The sequence below is a fragment of the Aptenodytes patagonicus genome, chromosome 18 (assembly GCF_965638725.1).
Source record: "Aptenodytes patagonicus chromosome 18, bAptPat1.pri.cur, whole genome shotgun sequence".
Lineage (NCBI taxonomy): Eukaryota > Metazoa > Chordata > Aves > Sphenisciformes > Spheniscidae > Aptenodytes > Aptenodytes patagonicus.
In genome coordinates, this window is record NC_134966.1 from 1063383 (window position 1) to 1083919 (window position 20537).

The window sequence follows — 20537 nt, forward strand, 5'->3', positions numbered from 1 at the left end:
ACATTTTATTCCAGAGGTAGTTACATTTTAATTGAGGTCAAAATGGTCCTGTACAGAAAGAGTGCATTAGGATCTTGGCATCAGTCACTGAGGATGTTTGCCATTTAGAAATTAATTGGTTAAATAAATGAGATTACATCGACTCCTTGATGTAGTGTAAGATAATTTACACCTATTAAGGACCAGGAATTGTCAAAGTTTTTCAAATGTATTACACATAAAGGAGGGCACTTTACTTTTATGCCTTCTGTTTGGGCAGATTTCTGAATATTATCTGAATGTTATCTGTAAAGTAGCATAACAAACGTAGAATTTTAGTGGAACTAGAGTTACACATTTGCTACGAATTACTAGCATCTCACCCCTGGTCACCCAGAGAATGAGCTGGCACAGTGTTTGATTTTCATGGTCAGAAATTTTAAAATAAATACGTTATCTCATTGTCACAGCTGGAGAAGGAGAGGAGATTAGCTGCAGCCTCTCCCAGTGCTGAACATGGCGAACAGCTGGCTCCAGGGTTCGTCTACTTCATTCTCATGCAAGACCAGAGCAGACTGAATAGCTGCAAAACAGGGGCCTGAAAAAAACAAGGGCCACTTTTCTAGGTGTTGTATCCCTGTACCCTTCTCTCAAGTCACACATGCCAAAACGAAGGACACAGTGGTTCCAACCATTAGCTGGCAAAAGGGCTGGCTGATGAGCCACAGCTCACGATGAGTGCCCAAAGAACAGGTTACAACTTTTCAAACACCAGCGCTTTTTCTGAGCATTAGTTTTGGAAGGGTTTAAGAATTTTACATTTGAGAAACTAAGGGACAGTTTCCCCTGTGCAAACACTAGCAACAAAAGGCCCTTTGGCTCAAGGTCAGTAAAAGTGGAAGTACTATTTCTACCACTTCACTGTCCCAGACACCTTGCAAAACAGGTGATCATAACACTGACAGTCCTAAATAAACTAATTGGTTTTAACCCTGCCCAACACTGATTCTAGTTATTGCCCCAAACAAAGAGCTATGTTGCTGTGCACCGTCACCCTGTTCTGCTCCACGGGAGAAGGAATTTCACAGCAGGAAGTCCAAATAAACACACGTATACTTCTTGGGTCAAAGTACCCTGAGATAACATTTTAAACTGTACCAACTGGTTAGCTCTGCTGCAGTCAAAGTATTCCCTGCAAAAATACTCTGGACATTAGAATCATCAAGCAAGTGTGTGCCTTCTGGGCTCTAGCTGTTCAGAAATACCCATAATATTCTGTCATTCCCTCTGCACAACTACCCCAGCCTTTCCTCGTCAAGCTGAGACTGTCTCCTGTGGGTGGCATCAGGGCCTCAGAGCTTCCTGGGCAGCTCTCTCCTCGCATAGATGGGCACAGCACCCATGCGGAACGGACCAGACCTGAAGGGGTGTGGGTGACTCCGCACAAAATGGGTGCTTTGGCACTAATCAATCAAGCTGAGTCTAGAAGGGCACAATTGCAAGATCACCCCCAAAACATCAGTGAGAACACTGCACACTAAAAGCGGCGCAGCAAAATACCAGTCCCTCCTATTCCCAAGCCCTCTGTTAAACCAGGAGAATTTCAGGTCGCCAAAGCACAGGTGTCTGGTGCTATCTGAGATGTCCTCGGGCTCCAGCTGCCACCCGCGAAGGAAGTGCTCCCCAGTAAGTCCCATGTCATATTGCCAACCTCATGCAAGTATCTCAGATACTATCTGACATCTAAAGCACTGGTAGAGGTGACATTTGCTTCCCTACTATGCTCCTCATAGATATTATTGTTCTATGTGTCTTCACTTTTTGAAAGCTTGGCAGATGACTGAAAAATGCCTTCCATGCTTTTTAGTCTCAAAGTGATTTTGTCCTGCAGAATTTCCAGGGAAACATTAGCATTCAATAAGCCTCTCTTGCTGCTGGCCAAGTGCTCTCTGCAGTCGCCGGCAGGGTGACCCTTCCTGAACACATCTGATCAGTGTCATATATCGGCTGTTCTGTGGTTGCTCTACCCAGTTCTACCATCTTTATGCAGCTGATTAAAGCTATGAAAAATATGAAGCATGCAAAAATGGAAGCAGAAGGGCACAGAGCAAAGCAGACAATTGGCTCACGCCCTGCATCTTTTTTTCCTGCCTATCTACCATCAATATCCTACGCACCTTCCCCTCTGCTTGTGAAGACAGGCACTCTCCTGCGTGTTTCCATGCAGCTCAGAATCAGTTAGGCAAGCATGAATAGCAATGCAGCTGGCACTGTGCAAGAAGAGTACTCTTCCCCTCCCTCTGCCCTCCAGGTATCTCTGCTTGGAGAAGATGATACAAACGGTAGCTCTCCTCCTGGGCTAACCAGGCTTGCCAACAGGCAGTTGTGATGAGGGCAGTTTCCCTAGGGTATGAAGACATTTTGATCCCTTTGCTTTCCCTCCTGCCTCCTCTGCCTGCCTACGGCTGCCATCCCTGCCCGCGCAGCCACAGCCTGGACAGCAGATCAGCAGCGCGGGCGCTGGCAGGTGGAGGGGGCAAAACCAGTTTGCTACAGGGCTGGAAACAGGTTCTGTTGGCCCCACAATTAACTACCGAGTTTCTGCCTTTTGTAGGAGCAGTCAGGATCACACCTTCGATTCATCCCACAGGGCAGGAGCAGGAAAATTCTGTACTTGTGCTGCTCAGGGCAAACAAAAAGAAATACCAGCCCAGAAATGTCTGTCACCCACCACACCGAACGTGACACGGCCAGCACCACTGAACAAGGAGAGACACCACTTTCACCAGGGCTCTCGATATCTATATAATTTAAGTCTTTTGTTACAGCTGCAGCACAGAATTAAACAAAAATGTGTTTTAAACCCTTGAAGACTTTTAACCTCTTTGGACTTAAAATTGAAAAAAATTATCCAAAAATTCTGACTGAGAGTTTGCCGTTGTGGAGTCTTTTAGGAGTTTTGGTTCCCATTCCCCCAGGTGACCCAGAGGTCACACTGCATCCCATCCTCTGCTTCCTACCCAGTGCAATGTGTCTTTAACACTGCATCACCAGGCAGAGCTTGGGAGATACAAATTGTCTGTGAGCCTGAACTAAACATACGAATGGGACATACATTCAACACAAACATGTTGACATACATGTCAACACAAACGACAACTCTCTCCAGCTCCACAAGGAGCCTAATGGATTTTTTTGACAAAACATGTCAGGTCACAGGTGAAGCTCTGAGTGGAAAGTTGAACCTTTCCCTCATGTAAAGCCCAATCTTTCAAAAACAATAAAGTCCCAGACAACCTTAGGTTTTGCACTGAAAAACAAAACTTGTGCAGAGATTCCTCCTTTGTAACTTTTCTTTTGTTCAGTGCAGCCACGCTGCCAGCAGTGTGAAGCAGAAGCCTACCTGCACATGCGATTATTTTGTTTTCCTCCAGATGCATAGGTACAGATTCTGATCGCTTTAAAGTGATGCCAAAGACAGTAATCTCTGATGGCACTAAGAGTCAGGACTGATAACAGGCAAGTTTAAGCACTACTCGTGTGATAATTACATAGTTGTCAAAAATATATAAGTTGGCAGCACGCAGAAAATACAAAGTTTGGAATACTTTGGGAAAGCAAAGACGACCTTCTGCCATAGTCCTTCATGCAGTTGAGCTCTGTGTAGTTCTCTAGGGAGCTGTCTTACCAGGCACCAAACAAGCACTTTTCAGAAAGCATTTATTCCCAAGCCTCTTGTCTCCACAAGTGATTGACACAATCTGCAATCATGCAAGTTAACTGGGAGGTTTTTCCCACCATCCACCATAGCATCAACAGAAACCCCTTCACTGCATACACCAAAGTACATCCAGAAGTCGTGACGAAGATGTCTGCTACAGTTTCATGGCTAATCCCATCTCAGGTCTTGATCCAGCAAGGCACCAGCACTTGTGCTGGCCTTTAAGCTTGTGAGAATCAAAGGGAACCCTGAAAAGTTCTTTCACTGGATAAGATCACTGAGATCAAGAGGCAAGACCCCTTCCTTTCCTCACAGTGTCTGGCCTCTCGCATGGGTATGATAAACGACACACAGAAGTTGAATATTCACCACCGAAAACACTCAGTAGGTTTAACAGTTGCCATGAAGCGCTGCTGGGCATTTTATCAATGATCTCTGTCTTAAAAAACACATCCTCATGCCTTTTGAATTGTTCTTTTTCCTGCTGACCCATGAAAGAGAGAAGAAAGATCTCATGTTTAAAATTCAGTCACTTTGCTGGTGTGTACAGACAGCGCCTAAGATCTCAAATGCATGAGATTAACTGGCCTGCTACCACTCAGAGGCCCATACTGACCATTCAAATGGATTTTCAAAGGAAGACTCTAGCCGATGGTCAGAAATCCTTACTGGCTGCAGAATTCAAACTGAGAGGAGTTACAGAAAGGGAGCAAACACTCACCATGAGGTTGCAATTCCACAGGGATATCATGGACACATAAATAATCACTAATGGTTCACCACCATGGAATTTCTTGGTATTTCATTGTCACATATGTATTTATTGTAGTATCGGGCCAAAACATGGTTGCCTGAACTCCCCTATTTATACACCAAGGAAAAAGAATACTGCTACCCTTTTTCCTGTGTTATTAAAATTACCTGTGTCCTAGAGCACAAGACATAGAAGTCACACTATCTAACAGTCACCTAATAAACTTGTTGAAAATGATCAGAGTGGAGCATGCAGAGGGAATCTAACATTTGTCCCGATTTACTCACACACCTTGTTAGCTGCCTGAAGAGAACTCTCTTTTCGCCCCCTCCTTGTAATTAATCAACATAACTATTTGTAGTGTTCACTTACAAATAAATGCATGAAAGTAAAAGAATGTACTTGATAATCTTATCTAAATGCTCCAGCCAAACTAGAGCATTTTTAATGACATAACAGGAATTAAAATATAAATTAAAAATATAAATTTTCTTCCTTGCTCTTCCCTGCATGTTCCATTTTGCTATATGCTTACAAAGTTATGAGAAACTGCAAAATTGTAACAGTAGGACTACAATATCCAGAGCTGGATATTCTGAACGTCTTAAAATAGTCTCCAAGCAAATAACCCTGAGAAAATGGGAGAGGGAAATCCATACTCACCTGAACGTGATCTGTCCAATTCTCCTGAGTCATGGTTTTCTGAAAGACAAAATTACTTCTGAGCCATCTTAGAAAAAGGGAGAATGCTACATAGAGCAAGCTGAAATTTAACACACCATCTTACACACTGGCGTCAACTGTGATTGAGGAATGCATTCTGGAGCACACGGGAAACCTCTGCTTCTCATATGTCACCAGCCGGGGCATGGCAGAAAAACACAGCTTAGATGAAGTAATTCAGACAACTGTTACACTACAGCACATAAGACAAAAAAATTCATATGCAATCAAAGTACACAGGCAATGGCAGGCTCTTACCCAGCAGTAGCCTGAACTCTCGTTATTACCCGGAGCTGGGTCCTGGGCTCATTTGCAGAAAACTAATCACCGTAACAACAGTCTGCAAAGTATTGTTATGCAGCATTTCTGAATGCCTCAAAGCTCACATGGTGCTCTTGCAAGGACAGAGACATCGCTGAGCAAAGCTGAAACAGGCCATGGTCTGGTGGAATGTATGGATCATTGCTGTTGCCTTTACCTCAGATTTGCAATATGTCCATAGACTGTTCACCTCAACAGCTAGCCCAGCGGAGAGCCATCCCCATAGGCTCTGGTAAAGGAAGGGATCTCAGGGATCATCTGCAGGCTAAGCCTTCAGAATATAAAAATACAAACTTTTCTCAACAGCCAAGTCATGAAAAATCCTCTGGAATCACGAGGTCTGGGCGAGGAAACTGCTAAGTTAATATCCCCGTTCCAATGTAGTTCAGAGCCAGCCTTGGGGAGAAACTCGGGATGGGACCTACTCTCCACTCTGCCAAGAACACAGGCTGCATGAGATGGACCAGCCACCGAGGCCTGAGCCTCACCCCCACTTCTGGCAGAAGTAACAATGATTACTAGTGCCACTTTTATGGAAAGGTACAAGAGCAAACAGGGAGTAAGAGCCTCAAAGAAAACATCTTTGAGATATACAAGCATGTAATTTAAATACTAGTGAGATAAAGGAGCCATTTAACCAGACCTCATACACAGCTGAGAATGGTAAACAGAGAACACCAAAGAGCTCTCAGAAGAAGGGACTGTGTCCAGAAACAGCTGCCAAATGTACCTTAATGGAAGTAACTGGCCAGCTTGGATATTTTAAATCAAGCAAATACTCCAAAACAAAGGAAGTGGAAGGCCAGAGAGAGCAGACAGATCAAGAATCCATTCCACTGTGCTAAATAAATACACTTGGATAAATGCTTTCTCCTCTCTCACTGCAGATGACCAAGCTCTGTAGAATGATGTCATCCAACATTAAAGCTTTGAGATGCAGGACATTGAAATGCTCGACCCTCCCCAGGTCTTCCGTCAGTGGATCTGGCAGGCAGCAAAGACAGATCAGAGCCTTCGCTGATGGATCAGGAGGTCTTGGAAGCAGAACTGGCTGTGCCAGAACTGTGTTGTCAGATGACCACCACTCAACCCCATCTTCGTGTTCAAAGTACTGGGGGGTGGGGAGGATCAGAAAAAACGCATGCATCTGCCTTCTTCTGTCAGAACATCAAATGTATCCTCTTTTGAACAAAAGAACAGGCACTTCTGGAGGAGGTGGCTCATTTCCTGAAAACTGGCTCTCTGAAGACTGGCTCAATAGTACCGTAGGAACATCTGAAGAACCTGTTGGGCTCTGTTAAAACTCTGTTAAAAAAGCCTCTTGTATCGACAAGGAGAAAGTCTTCTATGAACTACAGATGAAACACCACTCCATGTTTGGCAAATACAGCTTGATAATTCAAAATTCAAGAAATGGAAACATTTCGCTATCATATTCAGTCTCTTGTGGTCCTTGTCCTTCACAGTCCAATTGATACACCTGGATACAACAAGTGTAAGCTGTTTTTTCCAGAAGAGACAGAACAAAAACCTACTCTCAGCTGGTACAATCTCCAGCAAAGTCTCCAGGCACAGGATAATGATGATAATGCTTCAAGAGAAGCACCAAAACTGCCCGGTTAACAAGAGGAGAAACGTGCTCCCCAACGCAGTGTGCTCAAGAGCATCCAAAGGGCAATGACTTGGCTCAGTACACTCATGAGAGGGGAGGAGAAACCATAGTCAAGTAAATCTGCAGACAGTCAACCTCCAAGCTGCCTCCTAGAAACCTGCTCTGTAGAAAGAATTAATGGCATCTTCTTATTTCTACAAGCCCTCAGTGCCAGGTCAAGTACCAGCGTATTTGGAAAGAGAATTTGGAGGCTGGACAAAAGTAATGTTAGTTCAAAGAGTGGTTCAGGAGCTGAAAGTACTACCATTTTGCTCAGCAGTAACAAGGCTGTTAGCACAAAAATGCTTCTGTGGCAGGTTTGGGCCATACCTACCACAGTCAGGCCACAAGTACAAAAGCAAAGTGCCTACAAAGAACCCACCAACGTGGAATGCCTAAAACGTAGTGTTCTTAAAAAAAACCCAACACACAAACCCCTCAAAAAACAAAAACACAAAAAAACTCTTTAGCCAGTATGCTCCTGCTTACTTGGGATGGCTGAGAGAAACTGAATGTATGGAGAGCACACCCTGACCTACCTACATGTGTCTCAGAACACTGCTGAGGTTGCTGAGGTGAACAAGCATCCAGGTCTGAGCAATCATGACTCCCAGTCATTAGAATATGAATGGACACACAAACTATTCACTCACAGAAAAAACAGGTCCAATGGCAGATCCAATGCATTTCTATACAATAATCATCACAATGAAAACTTGCTCATATACTATCAATACATTTCAATCATATCAATTATGTTATTCAAAATGCAAAATAAACAAAGCCTCATTCACACCCATGCCACACAATACAGAAACGTACCTCAACAAATCTCTTGTAAAAGAGGTAATGCAGAGTTCTCAAGTGCCGCTGATTTATGACATTAGGGCAGAGAGCTAAAAGAAGGAAAAAGACATTTAAGTATACAACATAGCTGAACTTCCTTGAAGTGTTACTGTCTAGACATTACATTTTTCCTTCCCCAATTTCAAACTCGGTATGTGGAAGGCAGGGTGCCATCACACTTGGAACAATGACGGACAGACACACACATTGTCAGCTTATCTAAACCATAAACTCTTATTTACACTTTCAGCCATGATTAGCAATGCTAATCCTCGGTTCTGATATCTCTGGTTCTACCACCCTTGAATGACATGATCCACTTGCTGGTTCAATGTGCTTCACAGCCAATGACTTCACACCTTTAATTAGGTAGCATCCTCATACATGCACCACCTCCAGTCTCTAGAGGCTGCATTCTTTTTGATTTAATTGGAACCTGTGCTGTTAATTCATTGAAGCAGTTTTGAACATGTTGCTCAGGATGTAAACTTGTGGCTAAAGTTTAACCGATAAAATATATATCCATGAAAGAGACTCCATATCCATACAAAGAGGGAGGTGACTATTGTTTTGCTGAGCTAGCAAGCAACAGTTGTTGTTATTATTTTTATTACTGTCATCTTCATTAGATATGCCTCATTACAACTGCAAAAAACAAGATCTTCTCATAGCACCTTGTTGTGAAATCCAGTGCAAAGAGAGATAAATGCAGACGATAAAATACATTAACTAGGATTAGCATACGTATCTGTCAGTTCTTGCCAGATGCTTGTATGCATGTACAAGGAAAGATTTAACCAAAGCCTTCATTGGGGTTTCAGTGGCTAAAACCACCTCACTGGTAGTCGGAAGGAGCAGGACCAGCAATCAGAAATGGTAACAGAAAACAGTAGAGTGAAAATTCTCTGCAGCCTCCCTTGAATCAGCGTACACCGGGAGAAACTAGTGTTACCCACTCAAAGGGCCTCGGAGCTTAGCATTCTCCATGCCCCACGCATGGCATGCCCAAGGATTAAAAACTGCGAGAATGAAGAAAGATCTCTGAATACCAGGTGCTGGAATCAGAGGGATATGAATTGATGTACCACTGGATACTGCAGCTTCTCAAAGTCTCTTGAAGCATCACTTCATAACTTGAACATTTCCATCTCAAAAAGAAATGTTTAAAGCTGTTATTTTTAAGTTAATCTTCCGCAGTGTGACAAGATATCTTTGCCCTCAAAGGATCTAAAGAAATTATTGCAATTATCCCGCAGGATATTATCCCAATAAATATGGTGATCTTTCCAATGGATATTATCCCAATATCTGGAGGAAAGATCCTCAACTCATGGAAAGCAACACTCTTCAAGAAGGTAAGATCAACATAAAAATTAGTAATATCACCACCTAACTTAAAGATTTCAAAGCACTTCAGAAAGAAACACGGCATGACTGCTCTAGGTCACCAAAAAGATCCATTGAACGTTTTTTTCTTTGAGCTTTTAGAGGAAATATCCAAAGCACAGGACTTGGCAGAACTGAGGGATTTTAAGTGCCCAGCTATCTGTGCTGAAAGTAGGACAGAGGAACACAGATGGACTGGAACATTTTTGAAGGCACTAGTGACATTCTGTATTCTGATGGAGCAAAGGAACTGAGTTTGAAACCAGTTTTCTATATTTTATTATAAAAAAACAGAGAAGGACTAATCGAAAATGTGAGGATGAAAGGTAACTTGGTAAAAAAGACAATAAAATGAAGAGTTCAAAGCTCTAAGGAAAGGAAGAACAGCAAAATAAAAACAACAAAATGGACTTCAATAAACTCAGAGAACTGGCAGATAAGATTTCATGTCAAAATGATTTATAAGGGGAAAAGGAGTTAAGAAGAGCTGGCAATGGAAAAATTGGAAGTGAAGTAAGAGACCTAACTGCTAAATCAGAAGTTTTTACTGATCTCAAACCCAAGAAGGAAGTTAAAAGAACATGGAAACTGGATCACACACATACAAAAGAACAGCACAAACACATAGAATCAAAGAGTCCAAAGTAAAACATGAGATGCATCTACCAAAAGCCATAAAGGCAAGAGAAATTCCATATAGCCTTTTGGAGGAAAAAATCAACAAAAATCTAATGGCAAGGCTAGAAAAGAACTGGCATAGGTTGTACAGAAGATGGTAAACTTTCCACCTTGGAGGTCTGTAAGAATAGGTTCCACATTCCACGTATATCAGAAATAACAGAAGGAGCTCCTCTGGCTTTGGGGCAGAAGGGTGACGCAGGTGGTACTGCAACATCTTTGCCAGACCTTTTCCCTGCAGTTTCATGACCATCTACACCTTATATTTGCAGAAATCAAAGCACTTCAGGGCAGAGCAACTTACTGAAGGTCAAACACATAGCTGAGTGAACAGGAGTCTGAACTCAGGTCTCCTGAGCCAAAACCAATGTTCTGTTGGTCAGAGCAACAGACAACGTCCTAAGCTTTTCAGAACAGGGATCGCCCTTCTATTCAGTGTTTGTACAGTGGGGTTTTGGGATCATGACTGGGCTGTGGAGCACTAGTGGAATACAAACGGTATAACACTATGATAGCACCTCTTTGGGCATGTGTTCACTCTTAACCTGGCAGTTGCACCACAACAGTGCTTCATCTGAACTACATTTCACATCTGGGACTGACTCAGAAGCAAAAAATCCAGTCTGCTCTCAGCCGTTAGCAGAGAGTTAATGGCTATTAGCACAGAGGAAGTAAAAATGAAATCTATTTGTCACGCAGGGTATGAAACCCACAATACACACTTATTTCACTCGTGTAACATCGGTAAGATGTGCCTACTAGGGACATGGTGCAATATATTTTTAGGTGTGGTCCATGGCTACCACTCCCAGGTGATACGTGATGCCTCCTGAGCTGGGATGTGGACCCAATCCTCTCTTTACACTGCCCTGAGAGCTTGACTTCCATTCACAATGAGACTCCTTCACCCTGTCCTGGCAGAACAGAAGGTCCCAGACAAAGCATACTTTGTTTAGGGATGAAGCCTTTTTTTAATAAAATCAGGGTACCTGAAACGCTAGAGGCTTTTACCCTGGTATTGCTAAGGATTGCTGGGGAATCTGATGAGATGCAAGCTGTGCATTAGTCTCTCAGTGTATTGTGAGATTAGTCCCTAAGTGCGAATCAGTGGAGGGTAGGGCCAGACTCAAGAAAACCTCTTTTTGTTTTAGCCTCAAAGATGCATTAGTGTCTCTCATAAAATGCTTTGTGCCACTACAGGTCAGGGTCAGTGGTCCTCAGAAAGGAAGGTGAAACAGCAGAAGCCCCAGACTACCTCCAAACCCCTGAGCTACCTGCTAGCTTTGCTGCCTGGAGCACTAGCTGACTGGAGGAAGAACAGAGAGCACAGCACAAGGGTTTCGATCTACACCTAAAGGAAAAAATGCTCTCGTGTGGTCTTCAGACATGTGTCTGGATATGATGAATTCATGCTCAGAACTGCAAGGGTGGTGTCAGCTTTTCCAATGAAAAGCCTGGAGCTGCTGGCCAGCTTGTCTTGGTCTAGAGGAGATCATATTCTACTACCTGTACTTCAGTAGACAAAAATGTAGCTGAGAAGGTAAGGTCCCCAGAAAGGACCCTGGAATGTTCAGTCCCCTCCTCCTTAGCACCTTGACTCTGCAGCCACTGCAACCTCAGGAATGGATGGCTCCTGTCTTCTGATGTCTAAGCCTAGAGGTTCTTCTCAGTCACAGTGCTATGAGTACTACCACTACCAGTCGAGATGTGCTGGTATTTAACACGAGAGCTAAAAAACTCTGAAGGAAAATCACCATGGAAGTAGGGGGAAACAACCCTTGTAAAGCAAATGTAAAGGAAAGGAATAACCTTCTGCTCTGTTTTAACGAGGAAAAGGTAAAAACATTTGAAATTCCCTCCTTCCAAAGGCATTCCTGTAAAGTCATAGCAGCCATTCCTGTCTCTCTAACACAGCATCTTTTGAAAGTGCCTAGTGCAGACTCCCATGAGTCCCTGCTGGAGCTCTCCCTGGTGACTGCCCTGCGATGTGCTTGCAGCTCTCGCAGACCTGATGAAGTTTGAGGACAGTTGTGACTTACCTGAGCAGATGCACAGACTGCTGAGCAGCCCTCGTCTGCCCTCTACTGCCCCAACGCTAAGGGAGTGATAACGCTTGATCTCACAAATCAATTCTGGGGCTTAATAAGGAAGATTCACACCAGATTGACATTAAAGGTTAAACCAAAAGGTTAACCTGGTGGTCAAATGAAGAGAAACATTTCTCTTAGTTTATGCTGAAAAAACTTTGTAAAGACTATGGGAAAAACATGTTCATAGCATTCAAAACTTAAGGTGCTCAGCTAATTTATTACACTGCTACAGGATGACAACTGTTAACTGTGCATTCAATTACCACCTCTTTTCTATCAACACCACTATTATCTGCTTTATTGTCATATAGGCATTAAGGCCCAATATATGAGGACAGTTATACTTTTCAGAGTGGTATCATTTCTACCTCATACCCAATGAATTTTCAATGAAAAACGCCACTGAACTCTCTGTGGTATACTGGCTGTGCAAAAACACAACAGAAAATAGACTCAACCATTTCAAACCTAGGTAGGGTCCGTTCCCTCAACTCTGAGAACTGTTTTGACTGAAACTTGCATTTGTAAATCTAAGTCAATCTCACAGGGTCTCCAAAGAATATTAAGTAATTAGCCTGCAAAAGCCACAGGCTCGTTAAACCAGACCATATTGATCCATGTGTTAGAAAAGACTCTATAAAACTCCATTTCCCCAATCACATGCCATTTCTGCCCAACTTCTTCCCTCCCCAATAAAGCTAACTAAATGGAATCTACACACAGTTTATTGGGACACCTTTGGGTCTCGGCAGAAAATCTTCCACCTACCATGCACTGTGTGTTAACAGGAATACTGGAATACAGTTCAGAAAAAGAAGAGGTGGACTAATCTAAGATGATGGCTTTTTTTTTCCCGAGGTTCCAGATCTTTTTTATATTGGGCCACCTCCTGTCTGGCTCTGAAATTTAAGACTGGCAGTTCCAAGGAGTATTTCAAATCTTAATGGCTGATCAACACCTAAGTTTTGCTTAGCAGACAGTGAAATTTACTGAGAGTGGTTAAGAGTGAGCTCAGGTAATGAAGTATGAAAGTAGATTTGGAACTGCAAGAACTGAGTCACATACAAGTTTGCCTTCTCATACCAAGAAACCCTGTCCTCCTCCAGCCTTTCTCACCGAAAGCCACTTCCCTCTTCTGCTGCTGCTCTCAGCCTCTTTCAGCGAGTAGGAGTCATGAGTGAAGAGGAGACAGAAAGCAGCAGAAGACTACAGCATTGAACAAGCCCACAATCAGGTTAGGTAACAAGAAGTGTGAGTTTTACCTCACTGCTTGCTTTTGGTGGAGCTGTTCAGAACAAGAGAAATTAGGGGTTTTTTTAATCTGTATGTTTTACCCAGCCTGCTTCCTTTTTGTATGCTCTTTCCTCAGTCAGATTTACTTCCACTAAAGAATGGAGAAAGAACACCCAGAAATTCAGAGGAAGGGGAGAGAGGTGGGAAGAAGAGGAAAGCCATGTTATTCCAACTGCCACCATTTCCCAACTCAGTTCAAGCAGGACCAGCACTAAGGCAGAAATTCCTCTGTAGGCATTCATCCCCTTCCAAAGCGTTTCACAGGAGACTAAGACAGCCACAGTTTAGCAAAGTGTGAAGTCTTGCTCTGAATTACATGTGATATTATGCAAAAAATAAACACCTACTTTAATATATGGGACTATGAGAGTCATCCAACACTGGTTTTAGCTGCCCCAAATCTGGCATCTTGTCTAAATCAGTGGCCCACATCCCCTCTCACATCAATAGAGGTGGACAGCTCTCTCTAGAAAGGGACTTATCCTGCACTGCAGGCACTGCAGTTCGCATGGGATAAATCACTCTCTGGAAGCGCAGGCAGGAATGGGATCTGTATCTACCTCAAGGAACCTCCTTGCCAGTGAATGTGTTGTGGAGGACCAGCAAGATCTGGCCATTATTATCGGCAGCTACAACATCTGGGACACTATCACCAGGCTGAGGCACACTACCATCCCACAGAAAGCACCTGAGATCAACAGCTACATGCTCCTCTCCTAGGCTATTTTTTTTTTTTAATTTCTCAGGATTTTGCATGTGAACAGTTATACTATTTCACCTCTACAGTCAGTATCACACCCTTGGTGGATCTTTCATAAGGAAAGGGGAAAAACTCAATTCTCTTTACAGATCATAAAAGACAATACAGCCTACTGAATGACCAAACTTGTAAAGGAGGAAAAATTACTGAAGACTAGTAAACTCCTGGGAATGTTTTAGATTTTAAATAAATCACCCCCCATATGCCTCAGCTTTCACACCAATGTGCTAAGTTCAATTATATTTACTTATCCTCCAATGAGGGTTTGTAGGGATTATCTTATTAACTTTTGAACACCAGTCTGAAGATGTGAAGATTAATATGCAAAATAGCGTTGCTGCCAGGTGTAATAAGCCCACAATTTGTGGTTAGAAAACACTTTTCAGTCCAAGAAAAGACAATTGCATATCTTGGGCTGATGATGGAAAGCTTTGCAGGGCAAAACCTAACGGCGCACCTAAAGGTGTCTGACACAAGGTCCCAAAGAGAAGAAAAAAAGATCAACAGTCCCCGCTAACAAGCAAAGCAAAACAAAGTAGATTTTGTTAGATAACTGGTAGTGAAGCAGATCTAGTCAGTGATGTAAAATGTGTTACTTCTCTCGGAAGGCTGCAAGAGCCTTAAACTTCCCTACCACCAACCCTAGTTTACGAAAAGAATATGAAGGGCTGCGAGGCTCCTGCTTCCCAAGGGTTATCTCTTCCCAGCTGACGGAGCCGTAACTCAAGAAAACAGATCCCCAGATGAGTAATGACTTGCCTCTTATGTGAGTGGAATGGAGTCGTAACTCAAAGCTGACCACCACGTGTTTACAGAGAGCCATTCTGATGTCAAGATTTATTTCATATCATGGAAGAAGCAGTCTATTAGTTACAAGCACTTCATTCTTCAACAGCACAAAGTGATAATTCCCATAACTTACCAGCTTTGTTTTCCAGTATCATTAATTAAACCCTGAAACTCCCCATGATAAATTACAGCAGAGATTCCTTGCTGAACATGGAAGAAGACAAATTGACTTCATCTGTTCTTTGTTGGTGAGATAACTCCACAATATGTTGCAATATCACATACCTGGATCTACATTAAATCGGTCTAGGAGCCTGAAGACCAGCTTGCTTAGCATTTTGCGGTTAAATTTATCTGGTTTGTACCTGGACAGGCCTTGATATTGTCTGTAAGCAAATAAACAAAATCAGAAATAAACATCTGTGGAATCGCCTAAGGTATGTTTCCCAAATAGCAGATATTTAACAATAGAGGTATTAGGATTTGCTAGGTGTTGGTAAGAGCAGTCCCCTACCTTTCCTGAGTTATAGCAAAAAGCCAACAATACAACCACACAAATTTCCCAGTCAATGACTGAAGCAAGTCCAGAGGCTTATTTTAAAGAGAAAGCGAGCAATTCCCTCATCTTTTTTCAGAACTAAGACTGCAACTATTGCATCTACACTGTGAGTTTGACCGTACTGTTGGCTTTGTGACTGACAGGAGCTATTCTAGTGAGAGGCAATTTATAAATTAAAACACACACAACTATTTCATGAGCCCACTTGCATCTGATGTCTTTCTGCCACTTCATCACAGTCTTATCTTCCTGCAAAACCTGTACAACCGATACTGAAACTCACGCTTGTCTGCAGCAAAGCACGAGGGTCTGATTGCTACAACCTCCTGGAGGAAGCTTTGATATTGTTATATTGCTAAGATCTACTGCACAGTTTTCATTTTGCACTCCTCTCTCCTGGCAGGAACTGAGCATCTGTCAATAGGAATGATACCTCTGCCTTACGGGCTGAGGTGTTTGAGAAGACTCTGGCACAGACGCCAGAATTTCCCCTTTCTCAGCTGAAAAGTAAATATATTGCACTCCATTATACTGAGAAATGATCTTAGATAGACAACCAGAGAACATACTGTCCTCTGACAGCAAGCTGGCCCCAGCCAACAAGTGTTTCTACCTTGTGATGTCTCTGATATTAAAACCAGGTTCACACCACGTGTCCAGGATCTGCAAGAGCTTGCTCTGGAGCTCAGGATATTCTCCCACATAATCTTCCACCAAGTTAGTTTTATCTTGGAGCAGTAGCGGCGTACACATCTAGGAGAAGAAATTACATTTAAAGCACTATGCCCTGCCTTTGATCACGATGTTCCGCAGACTGAGCGCTGCAGCACACAGAAGGCATGGGAGAGGTCCATGACATTGCAGACTGAAACCTGGCAGAGGGCTGTCCCATTCCCTGCTGCTCAGACATGGCAAGCAAGTCACAAACTCCCTGCTTAATCAAGCAGTGCTGCCTAAAAGAGTGATGTGACATTTTCAACACAAATATTAGCAAAGCTTCAAGACAGCAAAAGCACTAAACTCCATCATAGTGATAACCATTTGTCAAGAACACAGCTAGAATTTTTTATAACAGTGGCTGCAGCTAGAAAAACAGTCCAGTAAGCTGTAATGGGGCCTAACAAAATACACTCTGTCACTTCCCTATATGTAAAGGCACATCAGAAATGCAGCAGTTACTTCTTGGGAACAAAGTAAAGCCTCAAGTGAAAGGCAGCACAACTTGGAGGGCCTTGATGGATCTCCTGCTTAACAAAAGGTGGATCTGATGACAGAGAAGCCTGCAGAGGAAATGACTCACCTTCTCCACATCTTGATCTGGCTGTAATTTTAGCTTAATACTCAGTATGGCTGCCTAGAAAATACAAAAAAAGTTGTGTATTTAGGAGGAGAACAACACAGTGGATAAATGGGCTTTATTCCAAAGCGAAGTGTGTATGCTATTATACAAATTTTTAATGTGTTAATTATTTCTGTTAAATTTTCAAGTACAAATCATATAAACATTTGGCCACATACATTCCACTTGGAAATGTACAAGAGCACTCCTGGCAGAGTTGCATATTCCGAGCAGCAGCATACCCTGGAGCAAAAATTAAAGATCAAGTTGTCTGGCAGAAAGAGAGAGAGAAAGTAAAGTGCTTGGACAAAATCAGCTAAGATGGATATTTTCTATCAATATAATTGTAAAAAAAACCCTGACCTTTCTGAGTTAACTTTATCCACCTTGCTGTGCCTTTTAAATTTTGTAAAATGGTTCCATTTTGTGAAAGCAACTCAAGATTTGAAAGACCCTGAAATCAAGAGATCTTAGTTTTTATAAATTCTGCATAGCTCCACACCCCTGAAAGTGCTAAGGTTCACCACAATCAGAAAGATGGTACGAACTGTATCTTTCCCTTTTGTGGTATCTACAACTCTTTGATAAGCCAAAACCTGCCATGTTCACAAATTGACTCCAAATCAGTATCTTCTGCAGAAGAGGAAACTCTGCTATGGTGAACTGCAGCAACTCAGACCGCGAGAAGAACTGGTTCAGCCATTGCCTACCCTGTCCCAGCTTGGTGATTACAAAAATCTATTAAGATCTAACTGTGCATTGCTTGGGAGGCATATAAACTAATTAGGATTTTAAGCAGTTTATAGTGTCTAATTTCTGTAGTGTGGGAGAATACTTGGATCTTATACAGAGTAAGCATATACTGGCTTTCTCTAACATAGTGTATTGTTCCAGTAAATAGAGTAATAAGAGCAAGGAGCCTTCTAGCATTTATGTGTTAGTACTGACGTAATTGTGAACTAGGTAACAAGGATGTTTTACATCAAGTGTCCTTCTAATTACTTTGCAAAGTTAGGCTGTATTTTCCAAAACGGTTGTAAACAGTGTTTGAAAAAACGACATCTCTAACCCTACTGCAGCATGCACGTAATGCTAAGCAACAACAAGACAGAGTACGTAATCAACTGAGTTCACAAACGCCTATTTATTCAGATGAGGATAAAAACAGTATGTTAGGGCTTAGAGGAAAAGCTCTTATCTTCAACAGGTTTCTCTGCTACCTGTGATTGATTTTGCTTTGAGAGAAAGTTCATGAAAATGATGGATTTGTTTGTCAAAATAGTTGCATTTTAGAACTGTGTTATGTGTTTGAATATGTAAACAAACATAATACAGTAAAAAATGTGCATTCCCCCCCAAGCAAATGCAAACATCATTACACCTCACCTGCATGAAACCTTTATAGAAAAATCTAACCAGAAAAATAACCTAAGTGGCAGTAGGAGCACACCTTGAAACTCATTTTCTGTGATCTCTCCTAGCATTCAAAAGACACCTCAACGTAACTTGTCACTGGAAGCACACGTTCTGCAGCCCAGCCAAGCAACACAGACAAAACCTAACAGCTCATCCGAGCACTGCTCACAGCAGGAGCCGTGGATTACATTACCTTCTGGGAAATTCATGCATGTATTTCATCCACTGCATCGAAGACTGAGTGTACAAAAGCAGACAACCAACACACACCATAGAAGTTCAATCGTTCAATCTTACTGTCCAGAAAGAACAGAGATACCCAGTTATCAGGGGGAAAACTTTTTTTTCCTGTTTGTTTTGTTTTGGGTTTGGGGGGTTTGGGGTTTTTTTGGGGGTTGGTCGGTTGGTTGGTTGCTTGGTTTGAACACAAAACGAACACTGCGCCACTGACAGTCCAGGCTTCATCCCAAAAAGAGAAATCAACAGAAGAGCTTTAAGTGACAAAAGCAGGAACTAACATTAGTGCAGTGACTGTATGCTACAAACCAGATACTGAACAGAAAGGCACGTTTCTCATTTCTCAGCCCAGCTAAATCTTCAACCAAATCTCTCTCTTACTCCAGACTTTATAACTATTCCACCTGTTTAGAGGCTAATATGCTACTCTGCTCCACAAGCATCAAGTACCTTTTCTCTCAAATTATGAGATTAACATCACAAAGTTCAAGCTGAGTAATTATTCTCAACTTGTATACAAGTTGAAGGTTGCTACTTCTGTTTTGGACCTGAAGAAGGGTTTTGGGTCTCCAGAGCTTTGGCAGCTGGTTTTATTTTCCTCCCAGCTATCTGCTTGCTGAATTAAAAAAAACAAAACCAAAGACTTGCAACTCTCAAAATCTTGTTTCACCATTTGATCTCATTAGTACCTTTTATTAAACAAGTAATCCGTTAGTTTTAGCACGCAAGCATACAGTGGTTTCCCTAATCGCTTTTTAATGTTCACATGCACATTCAGATTAACCTAACTGCAGAACTGTTATCAAAATGGCATAGTTTTATCTCCATCTCTATTAACCATACAGGTGACTTAATCAGATGAACATGCGCTGTGCCAGGTTAGGTCTTCCTCTTTCACTGGATCTATATTCTACCCTGTACCAAAGGGTACAGAGCAACGAATATTCATTTAGCCAAAGCGTGGAGAGACATCGCCTTCCAACCCCAGCTGTGGCAGACCCAGCTCACACCACCACCACTGCTGCAGGTCAGGGGAACTGCAAGCAAATCACACAAGCTGGTTTTTAACATCATTTTAACATCACCCAGCTAAAGGAGGTGACGGAGCAGTCAGACAAATTGTGCTGCTGGCAGAAACTCCCTGCAGCAGGGAGCACCGTCAGCAGCGGGGCAGCAGCTTTGTCCATGCACAAAGCTAAACGTGGAGGAGAGGCATGACCTGGGTCCTAGGCACAAACAACCAGGCCGGATTGCAGGGTGGTTACATGGGCTGTCTGGCTGAACAGCGAGGACAACTGAGATAAAATCAGCGTGTTTACAATAGGAATAATAAGAGAAGAGATATGAGTAACTGTAATAAAGATGAAAGTGTTTGGCAGCTGTGTCTGTGGTCTCAACTTAGAGCTATTTTAAGATTTTGTTTTGTTATTATCATGTTTTGAATTGTTTCACTCCACAAACAAGTTTTGTGTAAAACGACCCTATTTTTAACAGTCTGTTTATAGACGATAAGATCTCCAGAAAAGCAGCACCTCATTCGCAGACTCATTTTGTAGTTAGAAAACAAACACTTCAATTAGGCAGACAGCATGCTGTAACTGAAATGGTGAGAATCCCCCTCCCCACCCAAGAAACACGCATTTCCCCATACACAGTGCTGCACTCTCCCAGCTGTGCTGGAAGAGTAGCCAGGGTAGCTGGAAGCTAGCAATCATGTTAATCCAACTGCAGATCCTCAGACTCAGGTTGAGTCAGCAGGGCAACAAAAACCCTAAGCAGCAGATACCTCCCGCACTTCACCAGCTGATCAATAAGCGCAAAAAAGCTAGCTACGACGCAGGAACATGGAAAAGCTTTGGTGAACGCTAACATATTGTCAGCTTATCAGGGTCTGCTCACCCTCCCTCAAACTATAAAGAGAACATGTTATAGTCCTGACCAGTGGTACAAGTAGCCTTTTCACAAAAATACATTTCAGACATAGAGAGTTTCTAG

At 42.5% G+C, this 20537-nt stretch overlaps 1 protein-coding gene across 15 annotated transcripts in view; it reads right to left on the bottom strand.

Moving 5' to 3' along the window:
- EXD3 (exonuclease 3'-5' domain containing 3) overlaps positions 1–20537 on the bottom strand; it is a 298686-nt gene that overhangs the window by 169746 nt on the left and 108403 nt on the right. For all 15 annotated transcript variants that reach the window (XM_076355652.1, XM_076355651.1, XM_076355658.1 and 12 more), the window contains 5 exons: positions 16851–16904; positions 16164–16303; positions 15277–15377; positions 7972–8045; positions 5118–5156 (listed from right to left, as the gene is read on the bottom strand). In XM_076355652.1, coding sequence (XP_076211767.1) covers positions 5118–5156; positions 7972–8045; positions 15277–15377; positions 16164–16303; positions 16851–16904 — 408 coding nt within the window. The remainder of the gene's footprint in view (positions 1–5117; positions 5157–7971; positions 8046–15276; positions 15378–16163; positions 16304–16850; positions 16905–20537) is intronic.